This window comes from Barbus barbus, assembly GCF_936440315.1.
Source record: "Barbus barbus genome assembly, chromosome: 37".
In the NCBI taxonomy this organism is placed as follows: domain Eukaryota; kingdom Metazoa; phylum Chordata; class Actinopteri; order Cypriniformes; family Cyprinidae; genus Barbus; species Barbus barbus.
The window spans coordinates 19,908,159-19,930,472 of record NC_136715.1 but is presented as its reverse complement, the minus strand read 5'-3'; the positions used below and the strand labels follow the sequence as shown (position 1 = coordinate 19,930,472).

Genomic DNA, 22,314 nt, shown 5'->3' with positions numbered 1-22,314 from the left:
CGCAGAGAAAACACGATCATGCAGGATACAAATGCAACTTTATAAGATCTCACAGATGGATTCAACTAACTCTGCAAAGTTTGTGAAATTAAATCTTCATAAAATAATTTGTTTAAATTATATAAATGCGTAGGCCTATTTGCTGGATGCTGATGGCAAACGAGAAAGTATTATCATGTTTGCCTTTCTGTTACCAATAATTTAAAAGCAATCGTTATAATACTTTTTGTTTACATTTTAATTCATTTGTTTAACAGTTCTATCTGATTATTAGACAGACTTCTATCCGTATTAGACAGAATTGAACAACTACAGCGAACAAGAGGGAGAATGTGAGCACTGTGTGTATTTGCAAGATAACAAATATCGGCCGATATATTGGCCTTGGCGATATATCGGTCGACCACTAGTCAGCATCCACTTTACTGTGGCAGACTGGAAGCAATTCTTGTAATAGATTTGGTGACGGTGCAGACAGTGTGTGTATGTGACATTGGCTGTATGTGAAGGGCCTATGAGAGAGCTGCTGCTCAAACCCCCATAAGCAAATATTTACCCTGATTTGAGCAGAGATCAGATTCAATCCTGTGGGAAGTCAAATCAGGGAGATGAGGGTTTTCAAGCTGCCACAGATGATTCAGCTATGAATGAAATTCTCCAGTTAATAATACAGCAAAATAAACATACATAAGGCCCCAAAAATATGTGGACGCTGCAGTCACACTTAAAATGAATGTAAATGCATTAGAAACCAAATTTTGTCAAATGTAATCTGCACTTTCTGATGCCTTTTTGTCGTTTGAAATGGTGCTAAAGAAAAAAATGACGTCAAAGTTTCACAAGAAATGAGTATGTGCTGTTTGTCACTGATATTTTGTAATCTAATCCAGTGACATTCATCCCTTTAGAGTTTGAGACGTGTATACAGGGATATACTGTAAATGCACTTGGCTTATGGCTCACTCCAGTAAAGAGTTAATATTGAGTCAGTCATCTGGTGGTTCCGCCTTCTCCATGGGCTATGACTCACTGTTCAGCTGCCAGTCCCACAAACACACATAAACACACACACCCATATGAGGCCAACATACTGGTGTAAACTCATGTATACGAGTTCAGCTGTCTGAGCTGCCGGAGGGGAGCAGGAGAGAGAGAGAGAGAGAGAGAGACTGGTGCTTGGTGACTTTGGAAGTTTGTTTGTTTGTGAATTATCCTCGTATTTCACAGCAGATTTACAGACTATTAAATAATACATTTTATGAGGACTAAAAGGAGTCAGTGTGATTCTAAACTGAAGGATGACGACTAGGCAAATGCGAGATGTCCGGGGGAACTCAATCATGTCAGCATGGCTCCATGTGTTCATCGCTCAGTAACTCAGTGGTGGGAAGCATGTGTTTCAGACTACATGAGAGGAACAGCTGATTTCTGGAGGGTATCGGTGAAGGAGCGAGAGACACGGAGGGAAATATGAGTTTGCCAACTGGCTGTGTCTTTCTTCCACCCAGCGACCGCACTTTTAAAGTTCGGAATGTTAATCTTTGCGGCTCCCCGTGTGCTGTCAACTGTCCGATTGACATTGTGCAGAAACGCAGGCGGTAATTGATTTTTTTTTTATATATATATATATATTTTTTTTTTCTTGTGTAGTGTATGGAAACAGTTATGCAGGGATAGCGTTTGGGTCTTTAAAAGTTTTTTTTTTTAAGTGTTAAAATACGTTTTTACCAGTTCAACAGGACCCATGTAAGCCAATCGTAGGTTGATTTCCACAAAAAGAGCGACACTGAGGCTTGGCTTTCAAAATATTTGTTTGATCGGGCTGACATCAACTGCTGGTTCAACCAATAGAACGCAACCTTGAAAACTCCATTCATTTTCCCCATAGGGAAATTGATTTTTAGCAATAGCTGATAAACCTTTTAAAGACAGACCTGTTGTGAACCCAAATTTGTTTTTTGTGGTAAAAAAAAAAAAAAAATGCATTACCCATGATTCTGTTCAGAAAATTCCACCAATTATAGAGTCACAGTGAACAAAGCATGGCAAAAGAGATCTTTAGCTCCACCCATTCCCTGCAATGACATTATCAAGCGCTCTCAAAATACTTCTATGTTCTATGTTTCTCTATCGATTTTAATTAATGTCATTCGCAGTGCCTCATGGGATTGTAGTTTCTTCCCTTGTTAAATCTGTTAAGTACACAGTCTTGTACCTTTGACTTTTTGACTGATTTTCATATACTTTTTGCTTCAAATCAAAGTTTGCAATGTTGTGATTCTCCTCATAGTTGGTTGGTTTGGTTCATGGTTTATGACAGTCCTGATGGTAAAAAATTATGGGAAAAAAATACTTCCGGAAACAATGGGCGGGCACCACTTTATAGCAAATGTTAGGGGTGGAGCTACTTGTTTGTCTTACCAATAGCAAATGGGGGCGGGGTTAAGGGGAGATGGTAGTGTTTGGGAAAAAAGTTTGAAATTGTTTTTGATGATCATAGCATGAAAGAGTATCAGTCTGATTTTTGTTATGTTGTAATGGGTAAAAAATAAATAAAATAAAATCATATATATATATATATATATATATATATATATATATATATATATATATATATATATATATACATAATTGTATTTTATTTATTTTTTACCCATTACAGTATTCAGGGGGTGGAATGTGCTTACCATTTCATCCTTTTAATTTTTTTAAATTACCATTTAATTATTATTTTGATTTTGGTATGAAGTGACCTGGCAAGGTATTATAGGTTTACAATGATATAAAAAAATATCAATAAATGTACTATGATAGTGCACTACTGCTGTACCATTGTATTTCCATGGTACTGTAATTCCATGTTATTCTTTGAAGTTCCTGGGGTTGTGTAAATACCATCACTGAGCACAATATATGACGTATGATGTCCCAGGGCCCCTGTATATGAAGGGCCACACTGTCACCGCCAAATGCTTTTGTTTAGAAATAGTAGTTATAACCTGTACTGATACGTTATGTAATGCAGATATGAAATATAATGCTGTTTTATATAGTCTCAGGTCTTTATCTCAAACACATCAACTATACTGTCGTTTGTCTCAGAGCAAATTCACGTCACTTTCAGGACTGTGCACAGCAACACAGTCTGCCATGATCGGCCTCTGTGAGTGCCCTGGAGAGAAGTGTGTGTGTGTGTGTGTGTGTGTGTGGAATATTTCTGAATCTACAATAAGAAGTCTTGATTCAACATTACTTTAAAGCGATAGTTCACCCCAAAAATTTCATCCTTTTCTCCTCATGTTGTTCAAAACACGTTCAAGTTGATTGTCCATATGTTGAAAGCATTTAGTGACCGCATCTGTCAGGACTGTTATAAATGATGGCTTAGACTAGTAACTTACTGAGAAAGTTAACTTTGTTAACGTATTTCTCTGCATAGCACCATGTATGAATGATTTATTCTTGTATAATAAACTAACAAATAATTAGTCTTGATGTATAAATTCCTGCTGTGTTTTCCCAAAAGGGACAACGGATGAAAATTAGCCAGTGTTGGCTAAATCTGTTGCATTTTACACATTGTATGTGTTATTAATGTGCATTGTCCCTGATTAAATAAATGAAAATGAAATCAAATAATTATCAAAAATGATGAACGATAATTATTATTTTTTTATAATTATTTGATTGTGAAACGCAGCAGGAATTTATACATCAAGACTAATTATTTGTTTGTTTATTATACAAGAATAAACCATTCATACATGGTGCTATGCAGAGAAATACGTTAACAAAGTTAACTTTCTCAGTATGTTACTAGTCTAAGTAACGCTTTGGATAAAAGCGTCTGCTAAATGACTAAATGTAAATGCATCTGATCGGATTGTTTTCTCATCGAAACCAAACAACTCCAAAGTTCAGTTATTATTAGGCTGAGATCACCTCATTCCAATTACTGAAATTTAACTCCAATTAGTTTTGTTTTAATTTATATATGACTATGTTTTGATTGATTTTTAGTTATTGTAGTACATGAAGTTAATCTAAATAAAAATGAAGATGTTGCCTCGGCAGCTAGCCGAAATGAAACATTTTTATATTTTATTTCAGTTAACGTAGAGAGCTGCATGATAAATTGATGCTTCTTTCAGTTCAAGCATAATCGTCTGTGATATTTGCCTGCTGGTTATTTATTCTGAAAGTTTTAGTTTGGTATTTGCGTTATCTTGCATTGATAACAAATGGCCACAAGCTTTCATGGCTGCGGTTGCCAGAGTGTTTTCAGGATGTAAATCCCCCAACCAGAGCCTCTACATAAGTTGATACATTTTCTGCCCAACCTGGCAACCATGTGCACACGCTTTGCTCCATTTCGGAAAAGCACTGATGAGTTGAAAACATGTAAATTGGAGTTGTGCGTTCTCTTTTGAGGTATTCTGGTCAAATAAATGTGTAATGAAGCCAATCTATTTCCGTTTGCTTGTTAAATCTGCGAGCAAACCATGCGAGTTGATGTTCTCTTGATTTGTGCTTATGCGAAAGTGCAATAATTCTGATGAAAAGTGAAAATTCTAAAATGACAGTAATTGTGATTTGTATTTGTTGAGCAAAATATTCATGATTTACCATTTAACCATTAACTAATTTTTTAAGTACCATTTGTTAATGGTTTTAATTTTTGTTTTAATTAACTATAAAAACCCAGGTTTATATGGGTTTCCATTTCACTCAAATTTTGTAAAATTTGGGTAAAATGTTCCTTTATCTGCTTTTGTGGCCTAATTGAGACACACAGGACAAGTGGCTGCAGTTTTTATATTAGTTTTGGGGTAATTATTACCTAATTTGAGCAGGAAGGTGCAGCGGCCATGCTTGAATTACTCATTTATTGGAACATTTAGATTTAAGCCACATCTGCACCTCTAATCGGGGTCCGTCCATCTCCGCAGAGCTGTTCTAGGCCTGTCATGCACTGAGTCTTTATGACTGGCCACTGTGCACTTTAATTGGCTTTGCTCAGTAAGCGATGCATCCTGTCCTGTCACGATCGAAGCAATGTTCCAAATAAAGACTGATTCCTAATCAGAGACGCTAGAGTCAGAGCTCTGGAATACAGCTGGTGTTCAGGTGAACGAGGGAGAAGAACTGTCCTTCATTACTGCAGACCTCTCATCGTGCGCTTCACACCAAGAGCTTATTGATCCCACCGTCCCAGATCTCTCTCATAACATGAGCTCCTGGTGGGATTGGCGCCTTGTCTGTCTCCAGTGCCTCGTGTTTGCCTGTTCAGAGTCACACATGAGCAGGAAAAAACACAGTAATGACTTTGGAAGTGTTTAAAATCATCAGCTAGAGAACAAGTGTGGTTTGGTTCATTCTTTGTTACTACATTTAATAATGTGTAATGGAGTTTATAATTATATTGTAGTCTTGTAGACTCACAAAATCTTAAGCACATAGTATTTCATTTATATAGTATATATATATATATATACACATACACACTAATGTAATTTAGGCGTGAAAAGTAATACGAAAATTATTCTTAATTGTTCTTAATTAATAATTATGGTTCTTATTGCCATTGTTGGAAACAATGAATTTTTCACAATTCAGAATTTTAGAATTAACTTTGAATATTTATAAATTTTAAATTAAAACATTTAAAATGTAAATATGCAATACATAATATTTTTACACAGACCCACAAAATGTTAAGCACATAGTTATGTTAAGTATATAATTAAATTTTCAAAAACAATTTTTAATTCAGTTTAAAATTCAAATTTGAACTAGCCTACAATTCCACATTATATTGCTACCTTCAAATTCAGGAACTGAAATTAAATTTTTGCACAACCCTAAATCTACTGAACTATTTTTTTTTTCACCCCTATATCAAGATTCACGGTAACACTTTAGAATACTGTTCCATCATTAATGAATAACTACACAAGAACACATGAGTAACGCAATATTAGCACGCTACTAACTATTAGTAACTAACAAGAAGCTCTGATTAATGAATTAGTAAATAATAGTGCCTAGTCGAATGTGGTAGTTCATTATTAGCTAATCAGTAACTATTATTTTTTCATACCTCCCTAAGAACTACTAAGAACTCCCTAGTAACGACTGAAATCATTGTAAACTTTTAAGGTTTTTGTAAGGTTTTGGTTAGTAATTCATTTTGCTAGATTTGGTAACACTTAAATCATTACTAGTGAGTTACCGTGATCTTCACTTTAGAATACTGATCCAAATAATTAGTCATTTCTTCAGAAGGATGTAGTAACACTTGAGTCATTACTATCCAAAACCTTACATATATCTCAAAAGCTTTAAATGACATCAGTCAATATTAGGGAGTTATGATGCTTTTCACTTTAGAAAACTGATCCAAGTAGTTAGTAGTTCCTTTAAAAGAATTTGATAATTATTCAGTCATTACTAGTGGGTTACCGTGATCTTCATTTAGAATTAATTATACATTATGCATAATTCACATTAATTATGAAACTGTATACAGTCGTTCTTAGTAGTACTATAGGATATATATATAAAAAAAAAATTATTGATTAGCTAATAGTGAACTACCAGTTTCAACTGAGCGCTATTACTTACTAAATCACTAATCATAGTTTCTTGTTAGGTAATAGTAGTTACTACAATGTTAACAGTGCATTAGTCACTTGTTCCTGTGTAGTTATTCATTAACAACGGATCAGTATTCTGAGGTGTTACCAGATTCACATTAACTATGAGTGTTGAATTATGAAACGTACTTCACTGGAAGCACTTACACTGATGACGACTTGGATAACTGAGAATCATCTCTACATATTGCTTCATTTCCCTCCCTATTTGTACAAGCAGCTTGTTTTATACCTTGAGTAAACAGTGTGTACTAACATTTTACTTCTGACTGTGTACTAATCATTCTCACTAAACTAATCTAACCCTTTACCCTGGATGATATTCATAAATTATTATCTGTGAATCTGCAAAAAAAGAAAAAAAGGAAAGGAAAGGAAAGGACGTGACCCGGAGCAGTGGGCAGCCAATGCTGCAGCGCCCAGGGAGCAGTTGGGGGTTCGGTGCCTTGCTCAAGGGTCTCACCTCAGTCGTGGTATTGAGGGTGGAGAGAGCGCTGGACGTTCACTCCCCCCACCTACAATCCCTGTTGGACATGAGACTCGAACCCGCAACCTTCGGGTTACAAGTCTGACTCTCTAACCATTAGGACACGTCTTTTAATCAAAAATAAATCATACCAACAATTAAAAAGTGCAGCATTTTGCAAATATTAAGATTCTAATTTAGAACTATAGCAGTTGATATTATAATTCGTATGTAGTATTTTTAAATATAGTTATATTATAGGGCATTTGGAGGAAAATGTGTAGTGAAAATAATGTTGCAATGAAAAAATTTGTAATACTCCTAAAAAAAGGATTTATTTTTACAAAGTGCAGTTTCTTGTTTTTCTGTAAAGCGTGTCTGAAGTTATCTGATGTGCGTTTCTGTGGTATTCTACAAATCTGTCAGCTTTAGCATGCTGTGACTTGTCTGTTGGCATAGAGCGTAGAGACACATATGTGTGTGTGTATAGAAATATCAAATCAAACTGGTAAATGTAAAGAAATACATCTTTTTATTCTTCAGGAAATATTTATATACGGTTGTCATTGGATTTGTGTCCAAGCTTTTTACTAAAAGTCTTGAGAGTTAGAACGGCAGTCTGCTTGCGAACGCGACCAAGATCGCTCTTGACATTTACACATTATACAAACTCCAGACTGCTCTTCAGAACGCTCAGTATTTTGTACTTTGCTCTTCCCTTTCTGTGAATATATATGGATTTTGGTACACAATGCTGGATTCTGAGAAAGAAAGATGTAATTGAAAGATATTCTGACATTGTTTTCAGTATTTTATACGTTATTATAAATCTTCTTTCCCCAAAACCACATAAATAATTGACCTGCTTGTCACAAGACTGGCTGTTTCTGATAGTGTTTCTGAAACTGGCTGATAACATATGAATGTTGACATATTTTTGATAGCTGTGTATTTTAGTCTGGAAAACAGAGCATTGACTACATGTCTGAAACATTTCCTTTGATTATTAGCAAATATAAATAATCATTTCAATACATTTATTAGATGTTCTTACACAATAATAAATACTCTATTGTTTCAAGACATCTTGAATTTATCTTGTGCTCAGAGTTTACCAGTTTACCAAGATTGGATCATTGTTCTAATGAATCTAATGTAATATCATAAAATAGGTGGATTATGGCTGCAGCATATGCAGCATAGCATGCACACAATCATTTTGCTGGTGATAAAATGAAGCAATAACTTCAAAATCAAAATCATTTGATGTGAGATTATTTTAATAGCATGGTTTTAACTTCACTATCAATTGTGTTCAAGTTAATAAATACAAATAAATAAGTTTTAAAAAAAATCCAGCATTCCAGAATCAGTTCAAATTGCCACATTCAGTTAATATAGATTCATACAGAGTTTGCATCTGATTCAGAGTTTGTGTCAATTCTGATTCTCTTTCTCTCTCTCTCTCTATAATATATATTACATATATACCAACATGTACCAACATAGTTTGTATGGGTTAAGAATATATATATACATATATATTAAAGAAATACTGACCAGCTTTATAGAGAATAAGTGTTTCTTTCTGAAGTGTTCCTTTACAGGCAACACCCAAGCCAGCACTTTATGACTCTTGCGTCTTGTTTTTTCCTGTGGCACATTTTTCATTTTATCATCTGGGTTCCCGTCTTTAAAGTGCCAAGGGCAGGTTGCAGGACCAACCAGGGCAAAAAACATAAAACAAAGAATGGGGTCGTGTTTGGCCTTTATTGTCAAAGAAGCTCCCTGTTGTTTCAGGGTCAGTGTTCTTTAATGATAACATCTGTGTCTCAGTGCCAGTTCACCACTTCTCACAAATGCCTTTGTGAAGCCCAGCTGCTTAGAGTCCATCCAAAACATCAGTGGTTAACTTGAGATAAAATGGATGTTTTTCCTAGAATAATATTCAAACATTCATTTGAGTCTTTTGAAGAAAAATGTGTAATTCTGTAAAGGCTTGAACAAAACTAAAAAGAGACAAAATCGCACGAATAGTGTGTGAGATACAGCCCATTCATCAATACAGATGCACATGCTTTTAAGTCATTATGGATTCAGAATCAGCCTCATTTACTCAATCAAAATATAAGAAGTCATTCTGCTTTTTCACATCCCAGTCACGTTATGATTTCCGAATGGAGAGAAGCAATATTTTACCTGAGAAAATAAAAATAGACCCTCAACCGCTTAACCTTCACCACAGATATAAATAAACCAAAAGCAGTCCTGGCTCACTTTTTCTTCAAGTCAGTCCGAATCAGAGCAGAGAGTTCTTGAATTCAGACCTACAGACAGTCCTACAAATTAAGGCCTGTTTCTCTTCTTTCTGTGTTAACAGCTTGTGGACCAGAAATCTTCATTTACTGAATGAAACTATGGCTGCACGATAAGTCATTTTATTATCATGACGATTTCTGCTTCACTTGATTTATTATGCATTATTGTATGCAATATTTGCCCACTGGTTATTTATGTTGAAAAAGTCTCATTTTAATTTTGCATTTACATTAAGCTTTTTGTGGTTGCCGGATATATGATTTTAAATTCCCAAATTTTCTGGCTTACTTAATCATCCCAACCTGGCAACCACACACATCTACATTACGGAAAAAACAATAATGAGCTGAAAACACAGAAGTTGAACTTTAGCGCTTTGCGTTGAGATATTCCGTTCAAATAATACAGCCAGTCTGTTTTCTTTCACATGGTCGAGTTGGGAAAATTCAGTAATTCTGATGGCACGTTAAAAAGATGTAAAAATGACAATAATCATGATTAATAATTTTTAAAAGATTCAAAACATTTTTGAGTAAAATAATCTTTAAGATTACTAGCCATTACTGTGCAATCCTAGTATATTCATTCAGAATATATTAAAAATAAACATTTTTCTGTCCTTTTCTCTTGGATAATCACAGATTTAACATTTAAAATAACACTTGTCCTTGCAGTTGCAAGAATGGCAGTGCCTGAAATGTATGCTGCCATTTTTAGTATTCCTTTAATCAAATGTCTGGTGTTTTCTTCTTTTTGGCAGTCAAAATGTTCCCTCACATAATTAACTTCCCCTGTCACCTGTCTTTCTGTTGCAGATTCGATGTGGAAAATGGCTTGTCAATCGGTCGCAATCCATTGGACCCCAGTCCGAGCTCAGGTTTGGTCCTCCAGGCCAACAGCCAGAGGCGAGAGTCTTTCCTTTACCGCTCGGACTCAGATTTTGACCTCTCGCCCAAGACGATGTCCAGAAACTCCTCGACGGCCAGCGAGCTGTGAGCTTTCAACATGCACTAAAGCAAAATATGTCATAGTTCTTTGTCACTGGACTGGCTCAATGGATTTTCTGATTCCCCTCTTAATTATTATTTCCATCTTTCAGCATGTAGCTCTTGAGAGCAGTACGTTTATTTATACATTTTTGAAAACTAAAGCATCAAATTTAAATGAATCGATTAATTGAAGGAAATTATTTAGTCTGTGATTGGAGGAAAAGGGGTTAAAAAGTAAGAGGGATTTGGCAACCAAAGGGGAAAGTTGTTTCAGCATCAGAGAAATATTACATATGTACCAGGCAATCATTTACAATAAGACAATGAAATTGCTTTAAGAAAATAAATTCAATACTACTATCTTGCTAAATCAATAATTTAATCATGATTCTTGACTTCTCTTTTGCAGTCATGGGGAGGACATGATTGTAACGCCGTTTGCTCAGGTCAGTTAGTTATTAATTTGGTAATCTGAGATATTACCCCTCAAATGATAAAGTCATTATTCTGTTAAATGAGAAAGTCATTGAATAGTCATCTACACTGCTATTAGATAATGCTATGAGGTTAATAGGTTATAAATGGGAATTAATGGGTTGTAAATATATATATATATATATATATATATATGTGTGTGTGTGACCCTGAACCACAAGACCAGTCTTAATTCGCTGGGGTATATTTATAGCAATAACCAAAAATACAGTGCATGTGTCAAAATTATAGATTTTTCTTTTATGCCAAAAATCATTGGGATATTAAGTAAAGATCATGTTCCATGAATATATTTAATAAATTTCTCACCGTAAATATATCAAAACTTAATTTTTGATTAGTAATATGCATTGCTAAGAACTTCATTTGAACTAATTTAAAGGCGATTTTCTCAATGTTTTGATTTTTTTTTTTGCACCCTCAGATTACAGATTTTCAAATAGTTGTATCTCGGTCAAAAATGGTCCTATCCTAACCATACATCAACGGAAAGCTTATTTATTCAGCTTTCAGATGATGTATAAATCTCAATTTTGAAAAATTGACACTTAAGACTGGTTTTGTGGTCCAGGGTCACATATATTGAAAATTTCCATTTGAAACAGTTCATTTATTCAAACAATTTGTTCAAACTTCTGATTGATTCAGAAACAAAGCAAGTGAGTGTCTTTACACTCTTAAAAATAATGGTGCTTCACGATGTCATAGAAGAACCTTTTTTTTCTAATTGCTTCCATAAAGAACCTTTAACATCTGAAGAACCTTTCTGCTTCACAAAAGGTTCTTTGTGGCGAAAGAAGGTTCTTCAGATTATAAAAAGGTGGAAAGAGATGGTTCTTTAAAGAACCTTTGACTGAATGGTTCTTTGTGGAACCAAAAATGGTTGTTCTAGGGCAGGGTTCCTCAAATCTTTCCCTGGAGGTCCAATCTGCTGCAGAGTTTAGCTCCAACCCTGATCAAACTCACCTACCTGTGATTTTCGAATGATCTTGAAGACTCTGATTAGCATGCTCTGTAGGAATGGTCCAGATTTGAGGATCCCTGTTCTAGGGCATCGCTGTGAATAACCTTTTAAGCACCTTTATTTTTAGCAGTGTATGAATGATTTACTGAATCATTGACTCACTTTATTTGATCAAAAATGTGGATTCATACAGTAAAAAAACACCACTGTGTGTTGCTCGAAAAGAGACAACAGTTCAGCTGTGGCTTTGTTTGGAACTTCAAAAAACTTGTGCCTAAAATTGAACACATAAAATAAAATCAGGAAATTCAGGAAAAACAGCACTCTTGCTTGTATGATTTATTGCTAAACTATATCATACAATATATAAATATAAAACCCATCCAGTGTAAGATGACATACAGGTCCGGGCAGCAAAATTAAATGCGTTAATATTTTAAACATGTTATTTCTTCAATAATTCATTGCACCAAATTAATGCACTAAATTGGTAGACCTAATATATATGTAAAAGTTTTTATATTTGCACTTTCAAAGAAGGGACTGTGCACATTGCTTTATAATAAGATCTGTGTGAGAAAGTGTTCTGTAGTTCTGTGGCCGTTGTGTTGTGCAGATACTTGAATGTGTAATGTTTGTGTGTGTGTGTCTGTGTATGTGTGTGTGTGTGTGTGTGTGTGTGTACTGTAGGTTCTTGCCAGTCTGCGAACAGTGAGGGGTAACGTTGCAGCTTTAACCCACGTGCAAGATAGAAGCAACAAGTGAGTCTGTAGCCGAAACACCTTCAGACAGTCGGTGAATGGATGGATTAAAAAGAGAAAGATTTATAAAAGTTGTCACATGAAGTCTCTTTAATCGTTTTCCTTCATAATAGGAGACTGTCAGGCACTACCCCTCAGTCTGCCTGTAAAACAAGCCTGTCCGGTGAGTGTAAGAACATGAGCTGGTCTAGCCAAAGATAAGGACTTTTCCTTTCTGTAGACCTCAGGCAAATATTTATAGATGTAAATGTTTGAACATCTGAATACTTACCAGTAATGTATTATCGATGTTCTGACATCAGAGGGTGTTTGTTGCAGATGAGGCATATCAGAAACTCGCCATCGAGACCCTTGAAGAGCTGGATTGGTGTTTGGACCAGCTGGAGACCCTGCAAACACGGCACTCTGTCAGCGAAATGGCCTCCAATAAGGTATTTAAAGCAACATTTCAGTCAAAAGTTACATTTTGAATCAGTTGCTCTCTCAAGAAAATTAGATGATGTATGAGCTGTTCTTATCCATGCACTGAAAATGTATTTATAATGACAAAAAAGCAACATAAACTGGCCATACAGTACAGCCTTTACACTATATTAGTACACTTCTCTAGCTCACAAGTCAGATATGCCATCTGTGGAGCAGATATGTCATAAAGTCTGTAGTTCATTGTTTAACTTTTTATTGGCTCGTTTAAAAGCAATTTGTTAACTATAACTATTAAAAATAATTTTAGTTCATTGAAATAAAGCTGAAATAAAATAAAATATCAATATAAATTGAAAATCTTAAGTTATAATTAGAAATGTTGCATTGGCAGCAAACTAAAACTAAAATTACTAAAACAAAAATAAACAGAAAGATTTAAAACTTAATAATAGAAATGAATTACTAAATTCATAAATCAAACTAAAATTTGAATATTAATAAAATACTAATAAATACCATTTTAGTATCAATAATACTAAATAATTAATAAATAATACTAAAATAACACTGCACACATATCCTATGACTTCAAAAGACAACTGAAAGAGTCATATGAACTACTTCTATGATACTTCTAGGAATAAATATAATTTAATATATTAAATTGCCTGTTAATAAGTGTTTGGGTACAGAAAGGTATACATTTTGATTTTAAGATATGTATCTTAATAATAACATGTCAGTTACTTATAACTCAGTCTTTGAATTAAATTCCTGTTTGATGTTGTGCATGTTCCACACCCAGAGCCATGCATAAAGATAGCAACAATGCCAGCATATTTCAGTACAATGAAGAGAAACTTGGACGTAAGCAATGTTGGCAGAGTGGTTTCAGTTATTGCAGTGCACGAGGCCTACTGTAGTACAGTATGTTTACTACTAGTCAAAAGTGTGGTGTTTCATTGCAGTGCTCCATATTCATTTTATATTATGCGTTAATCAGGATTGAAAGTCATTTTGCTGATGCATGATTATATAACCGCAACATGCACTGTAGTGTCTGAATGAGTGTTTCCTCGCACAGCTTTTGGTATGGACTCAGTTACCATGGTAACCGGGTAACAGTGTGATGAAAGTGAATATTGTTCTGCAGGGCTCTGATGCAGTGTGATACACACTCATTTTCTTTGTCTCCTGTTCACAGTTCTATTCATTGTATCAGTTGTTGCTGTTGTTATGATTGCACTGAAATCAGTCCCTTAAGTACAATAAATGGAGTGTACTAGAGTGTGTTAATGTCCGGCCACTTTCTCTGGTTTTGGAAAGTATTTTTCCATAGGGATTTTAGCCATGAAGCCATGAACCAAACTAGCCAGCTCCAAGGAAAATCACAATCATTTGAAACAAAAAAGTATATGAAAATCAGACAAAAAGACAACTTTAAGAGACTGTGTACTTAACAGCTTTAGTGAGGGAAGGAAGTACAATCCCGTAAAGCACTGCAAATGACATTAAGCAAATTAATAATGACAGAGAAATTTTAAACTACAGATACATCTCAAAAAATTAGAATATCGTGAAAAAGTTTTTTCTTGTAACTTATTTCAAAAAGTGAAACTCTAATATATTTTAGATTCATTACATGTAAAGTAAAACATTTCAAAAGTTTGTTTGTTTTAATTTTGATGATTAGAGCTTACAGCTAATGAAAGTCAAAAATCTGTATCTCAAAATATTAGAATACATTTGAGTTTCAATAAATGGCCATCCTTACAGTATAAATTCTGGGTATCTCTTGTTCTTTGAAACCATAATAATGGGGAAGACTGCTGACTTGGCAATGATCCAGAAGACTAACATTGATGCCCTCCACAAAGAGAGTAAGTCACAGAGGGTCATTACTGAAAGGTGTGGCTGTTTACAGAGTGCTGTATCAAAGCATATTAAATGCAAAGTTGACTGGAAGGAAGAATTTGGGTAGGAAAAGGTGCACAAGCAACAGGGATGACTGCAAGCTTGAGAATACTGTCAAGCAAAGCTGATTCAAACACTTGTGAGAGCTTCACAAGCAGTGGACTGAAGCTGGAGTCAGTGCATCAAGAGTCACCACGTTCAGACGTCTTCAGGAAAAGGGCTACCAAGCCACTTCTGAACCAGAAACATCGTCAGAAGCGTCTTACCTGGGCTGTGGAGAAAAAGAACTGGACTGCTGCTCAGTGGTCCAAAGTCCTCTTTTCAGATGAAAGTAAATTTAGCATTTCATTTGGAAATCAAGGTCTGGAGGAAGAGTGGAGAGGCACAGAATCCAAGCGTCTTGAAGTCTAGTGTGAAGTTTCCACAGTCAGTGATGATTTGGGCTGCCATGTCATCTGCTGGTGTTGGTCCACTGTGTTTTCTGAAGTCCACAGTCAACGCAGCCATCTACCAGGAAATTTTAGAGCATGCTTCCTTCTGCTGACAAGCTTTATGGAGATGCTGATTTAATTTTCCAGCAGGACGTAACACCTGCCCACACTGCCAAAGGTACCAAAAGCTGGTTCAATGACCATGGTGTTACTGTGCTTGATTGGCCAGCAAATTCGCGTGACCTGAACCCCATAGAGAATCTATGGGGTATTGTCAAGAGGAAGATGAGAGACACCAGACCCAACAATGCAGATGACCTGAAGGCCGATATCAAAGCAACCTGGGCTTCCATTACACCTGAGCAGTGCCACAGGCTGTCTGCCCCCATGGCACCCCGCATTGATGCAGTAATTCATGCAAAAGGAGGCCCAACCAAGTATTGAGTGCATAGAAATGAACATACTTTTCAGAAGTCTGACATTTCTGTTTAAAATATCCTTTTTTATTGATCTTATGTAATATTCAAATTTTCTGAGACACTGAATTTTGGGTTTTCATTACCTGTAAGCCATAATCATCAAAATTTCAAGAAATAAAGGCATGACATATTTCACTCTATGTGTAATTAATCTGTATAATATATGGGTTTCACTTTCTGAAATGAGTGACACAAAATATTGACCTTTTTCACGATATTCTAATTTTTTGAGATGTACCTGTATACATTTATCTATGGTTGTATCTATAGAAACGATATAGTTTATTCATTGCATAATATGCATGTCTATACAAATATTAAAAGTATTTTGAGAGCGTAGGAAGACTGACTTGATAACGCCATTCGCAGTGCTTCATGGGAGTGGGTGGAGCTAAAGATCTCATTTGGTGCTCTTTGCTCACTGCTCTCTGATTGGTGGAATTTCACATTCAAATTCCTGTTCAACGTCATTCTTTTAAAAATAGCTGAGTTAATGCAAACGGATGGGTCCAACAAAAGCACATTCAATCGATTAACAACCTCAAAGCAGATATACCTTTAAAGTTTTATCAGTTGTTAAAAATAAATTTCCCTATGGAGGTTTTATTTTCTCAAATGTTGAGAATATAATGTTTCTAATGTTTTATTAATTTTATTTGTTGTATTATTTTTAGTTTAAAAGAATGCTCAACAGGGAACTTACTCAGCTGTCAGAGACCAGCCGGTCAGGAAACCAAGTGTCAGAGTTCATAGCAAGCACAATTTTACGTGAGTAACTTTGTCATTTATATGTCATTTATATGTGTAGTATTTTTCTTCTATTTTCCCAAATTGTGTCTTTCCTTTCAATCTGAATTTAGCTCAGGGATTTCCACGTACTCTGTGTTTGTGTTGCAGAAAAACAGCATGATGTGGAGATTTTGTCAGCAGCGTGTAAGGAGGAGAAAAAACGCCGTCCGATGTCTCAGATAAGTGGAGTGAGAAAACTGAGCCCCAGTCCGAGTCTCCCTCCAACATGCATCCCTCGATTTGGTGTCAACACACAACATGAGAGCCTCCTGGCCGAGGTGTCACTTCACTCTTTGTCAGTTCTACTGTAGATCAGAATTGCAAGAAATAAATTAAGAATTGAGATTGCCTTTTACCAAATCACAATTTTTTTTAAATCTCCTTTAAATTTTTGATTCCATGGTGGAAATGAAAAAAAAAACTGAATTGCGAGATGTAAACTCGGAATTCAGAGGAAAAAATTCAGAATTGCTGGGAAATTGGTCAGAAGTTTGTGCTTATATCTCATAGTTCTGACTTTTTTTCTCCAAACTGCAAGAAACAAAGTCTCATTTTTTTTATTTTGTAGTGGAAACAGGCTTCCATAAAAAATACACCAGTGGGACCCTTTTTGACTCTAATTGTCCACAGCAATATTAACATATATTAATATATGTATGTATATATTCTTTTTTTTTTACTCACAATTTCTACCTGATAAAATCATTTAGAGCAAAATAACTAGAAACATGATAATTATTCTAAAAATTAGTAGAGTTTTAAGTTTTTATTAATTTGCATGCCTTTCACAAGTCACACTTTTTAAAATTGTGTTCATTTTAATTTAAGTGCATTTTTATATTAGTCAAAAATCATGGTTCCTGGTTTGTTCAGTTTCTCTGCAAGCAAATAATACTTACCACTGGAAAAAGAAAAAGAAAATTAAAGAAATAATTTTGGTATTATATATATATATATATATATATATATTTGTATATATATATATATATATATATATACAGAATATATACAGATTACAGAATGTATATATATATATACAGAATACAGAATGACTGTATTTTTCACTCTAGGAGCTTGAGGACATCAATCGATGGGGAATAGATATTTTTAAGCTAGCAGAGTATTCTGGGAATCGGCCACTGACAGTCATAATGTTCACCATTTTTCAGGTAAGATTTTTGTTTTCTTGACATAAATGTTCCACTACTTTGCTATTGTATATAAATACCCTTGAATAAGTAGAACTGCCAGAAGATAAATGTTATAATTTTATCATTGTTATGTAGCATTAACTGAAAATAGCGGACTTATTTATTTTTACGCTGACTTTAACTGCAGGTTTACCTGATATTTGATTACTGCATGTTTCTTTACCCTGTAATTCTCAGGAGCGAGATTTGCTCAAGACCTTTAAGATCCCATCGGACACCTTCTTAACTTTCCTCATGACTTTGGAGGATCACTACCACGCGGACGTGGCCTACCATAACAATATCCACGCAGCAGACGTTGTGCAGTCCACACACGTCCTTCTCTCCACACCTGCCCTAGAGGTCTGCATGGTTGATCACACACATACATAGTGCTCATGGGAAGTGACCTCCAAACAAACCAGCATATATTTGTTTGTTTGTTTTGTTTTGTTTTGTTATGACTTTCAGGATGTGTTCACAGACCTTGAGATCATGGCTGTTCTGTTTGCGAGTGCTATTCATGATGTTGACCATCCAGGATTGTCTAACCAGTTCCTCATTAACACAAGTAAGACTCTTTAATAACCTTATGCAGTAGGGAAGTCGTGGCCTAATGGTTAGAGAGTCGGACTTGTAATCCAAAGGTTGCGGGTTCGAGTCTCGGGCCGGGAGGGATTGTAGGTGGGGGGAGTGAATGTCCAGCGCTCTCTCCACCCTCAATACCACGACTGAGGTGCCCTTGAGCAAGGCACCGAACCCCCAACTGCTCCCCGGGCGCCGCAGCATAAATGGCTGCCCACTGCTCCGGGTGTGTGTTCACGGTGTGTGTGTGTTCACTGCTGTGTGTGTGCACTGCTGTGTGTGTTCACTGCTGTGTGTGTTCACTGCTGTGTGTGTGCACGTTGGATGGGTTAAATGCAGAGCACGAATACTTAGCAGTATGTCACTTCACTTAGGCTCTGTCCCCAAGACAATCAATCAACACAACCAAAATGAAAATTCTGGGCCAAAACCAAAAATTCAGGATGTATTTATTTTCAAACTGAAAATAAATGTTATTTAACAATCAATCAAATGATCCAATTTATTTATTACGCAACACTCACGTGACATTGTTTACAGACTGTTTTATTGACGTGTAATTTTCATGCAACATTAAAAAGTGCCAAAAACACATGTCATTTTGTTTTATGATAAAATTGAGAATTTGAAAGCTAAGATTCTGTTACATATTAAAATTAACAAAGCACAATCTTATTGTGATTTTTGAATGGTAGGCGCGCTACAGATAATGTTTTAATTGTTAAAATTGTTAAAAACTCCCCGTTGCCAAAATTTCAGTGCATCACTACTATAAACCCATCGGGACCTTAGCAGGTTGTTTTTCTCTTCACTCTTTCAGACTCTGAGCTCGCTCTCATGTACAATGATGCCTCGGTGTTGGAGAACCATCACTTGGCTGTGGGCTTCAAGCTTCTCCAGGAGAAGAATTGTGATATCTTCTGCAATCTCAGCAAGAAACAACGACAGTCCCTACGACAGATGACCATAGATATGGTGAGGCTAATACGCAGCTCTCTGAAATACTTGATTCTGATTGGTCAGCCACAACATTCCGCAGTGTGTTATTCGCCAACAGCTCAGAATGTTGTGGCTGACCAGGAAAGACATGCTCATCTGGGTATTTGAGACACCTCTCATATCACATCGCTCTCTCATTCACTTCATTTAAACACAACTGCCATCATCTTGCACCTCAGTTATCGATTGTATTTACTGTAAAACAAAACTGTAGGACTTCAGTATTAATAGTAGGCCTGCGTGCGAAGTGTTCATCTTGTTGCCAGAACGATTGTTTTGTACACTGTAATGGATTTAAGATAAACAGGTAGGAAACTCATACAGGTTTGGAACAACTTGAGGGCGAGTAAATTCCAGAATTTTCATTTTTGGGTAAACTGTCCTTTTAAGGAGAACATAAAAGTGAATGGTTTATTTTACAAGCATAACCAGATGTCTGGTATTAATGATGTATGAGCGAATGACTGTTTCTAAATGATTCATTGAGGTAATGAGTGGTCTGTGACTCATCTGTGAATCAGACTACTGCGTTGTCTCTTTTTTGTTGTATTTCAAAAGACTGAATGACATGTGGAAAACAGTCTCAAAGTTTTAACCCAGATAAAAACATATGAAGTAAAACAAGCCTTTCTAACATGTTTTCAATGCTTCTATTGTCGTCTCTCCAGGTATTAGCCACTGATATGTCCAAACACATGAATTTCCTAGCTGACCTGAAGACAATGGTGGAAACTAAAAAAGTGACCAGTCTGGGAGTCTTGCTGCTGGACAACTACTCTGACCGAATACAGGTACTGCAGTCTCACTCTAGCACATACACTACAATGCCTTACTAAACAACTCTAGTTAGGTCCACTTTTGGATGGCTAGTCAACTATTTATTGGCTTTTTTCAGCCCTATTTGAACAGCTAAATTGTACAAATTCTTTCTTTTCTTGGAAAGGTGCTTCAGAATATGGTTCACTGCGCAGACCTCAGCAACCCCACCAAACCCCTGGAGCTCTACAGACAGTGGACAAATCGCATCATGGGGGAGCTCTTCAGACAGGGGGACCGCGAGCGTGACAAGGGCATAGAAATCAGCCCCATGTGCGACAAACACACAGCTTCTGTGGAAAAATCTCAGGTATGACTATGTCTATTTTAGGGGGTTGTGAGCTGGGAAGGTCACAAAGGGGTGCTTGGGGGGTCTGCAAAAAATTGAGAGAAAAAAATGAAAAGATTACAATATGTTTTTAAGGCTGTCAAAGGTAATGTGTGTACTTACAATATTATTGAAATATGTTTTAATAAACAAGTAAATATAGATGTAAATAAAAAGTATTTTCTGATAACTCTTTTATTAATTTGAGAAATTACAAAAAAACAAATATTTGTAATATCACATTTAATATTTTCTCACACTGTATAAATGGGGTCTTTACTGTAATAAATGGTTATTTTTTTCATTACATAAAAAACTATAGTGCCACAAAAAGGGCAAAACGGAACAAACACGTGACATATAGCTGTATAAAACTGAGAAAAAAATGTAAAATGACAAAATTTCTTCTTTTTTTTTTTTACAACTGTCAAAGTTAATATGTGCATTTAAGATGTTAATAAAATATGTTTAATATAATGACTCAACATTCACTAAACTTGATTCATGAAATAATGAATCCATATTTTATTCTATTATTATCAGTAATTTATTTGGAATTTTGTTAATAAATAAATAAGCAAACAGTAGAATTTATGAATCTATTTTAATAATTAGTAAAATGACAGTATAAAATCCAGTTATTTAAAAAATCTCCACAGTATCACTTCATATTTTTCTCAAACTGTATAAATAGGTGTTTATAGATTACAAATATCTAGCTGTAAACCGAGAGAAAAAAAGTAAAATTTTACAAAAAAAATATATATAATATATGCATTTAAGATATTAATAAAAGATGTTATGATATTGACATTCACTTAATTTCTAAAATACTAAAATCATGAACTCATGAGATAAATTGTGAGTTTTTATTGTTAAAAAAAACCAGCATTTAGTTGCCTGTCCTTTACTATACTGTAATGACGACTGTGTTTTTATCATTATTTCTTAAGGTGGGATTCATCGATTACATTGTCCATCCTCTATGGGAGACATGGGCCGATCTGGTCCATCCTGATGCTCAGGACATTCTAGATACATTGGAGGACAATCGCGAATGGTACCAGAGCATGATCCCACGCAGCCCATCTCCCACCCCTGAAGAGCAGGACTCTCGGGCCACGCTGGGGGTCGCAGGCTCGGCCGGGGAAAAGTTCCAGTTTGACCTGACTCTGGAGGAAGAGGACGGAGAGCTAGAGGCTGAAGAAGAGCACACAGATAAAGACCGATCGAGGACTTTGATGGACCCCAGGCATGCGCAAACGTCCCCTCGCGGAGTCGCTCCCATTTTAGACAGCAGCGAAAGAGAACTGGACCAAGAAACGACCAGCGTATCCATCCTGCAGTTGGAAACTTAACAAGGCCCAGTACTAAGAGTGCTGCTTCACTTCTGTTTCTTAGTTGCACTTATATTTTGGGGTTGAGTAGAACATGGGTTTGTCTGACCAAATAGGCCTGTATTTTTTTTTTTTTTTTTTTTTTTAAATTCTGTTTATTGGGTTTTTCCAAGTTAAACACAACATACAAGATACAGAATAATCCAAATATATAATTCCCATATAGACTACCCTATAACATACCCCAGACCTCCATCCCATAGTGCCACAAATAAACCATAAGTAAAATCAAACAAGAAAACAGAGATAATTAGATAGTATCTAGTCATTCTGTCCTGTTATGCCCAAATAAGAAAGGAAACTACCCCAG

General features: G+C 35.6%; 1 protein-coding gene across 1 annotated transcript; it reads left to right on the top strand.

Annotated features, from left to right (window-relative positions):
- Positions 1 to 1,155: 1,155 nt before the first annotated feature.
- pde4cb (phosphodiesterase 4C, cAMP-specific b) lies at positions 1,156 to 22,060 on the top strand. The gene is made up of 15 exons (XM_079396698.1): positions 1,156 to 1,598; positions 10,257 to 10,433; positions 10,840 to 10,876; positions 12,580 to 12,650; positions 12,764 to 12,813; positions 12,969 to 13,081; positions 16,575 to 16,668; positions 16,798 to 16,967; positions 17,760 to 17,858; positions 18,078 to 18,242; positions 18,351 to 18,450; positions 19,285 to 19,439; positions 20,132 to 20,254; positions 20,407 to 20,589; positions 21,561 to 22,060. The coding sequence occupies exons 1-15, from the start codon at positions 1,471 to 1,473 to the stop codon at positions 21,963 to 21,965; spliced, it is 2,070 nt and encodes a 689-aa protein (XP_079252824.1). The 5' UTR covers positions 1,156 to 1,470; the 3' UTR covers positions 21,966 to 22,060.
- Positions 22,061 to 22,314: the final 254 nt, after the last annotated feature.

Excerpts from the sequence above, each read along its gene's own strand:
- pde4cb (XM_079396698.1), top strand. The coding sequence starts at position 1,471 with ATGAGTTTGCCAACTGGCTGTGTCTTTCTTCCACCCAGCGACCGCACT. Across the intron at positions 10,877-12,579 it reads TTGTAACGCCGTTTGCTCAG|GTTCTTGCCAGTCTGCGAAC; the intron begins GTCAGTTAGTTA and ends TGTGTACTGTAG. Across the intron at positions 19,440-20,131 it reads GACAGATGACCATAGATATG|GTATTAGCCACTGATATGTC; the intron begins GTGAGGCTAATA and ends TCGTCTCTCCAG.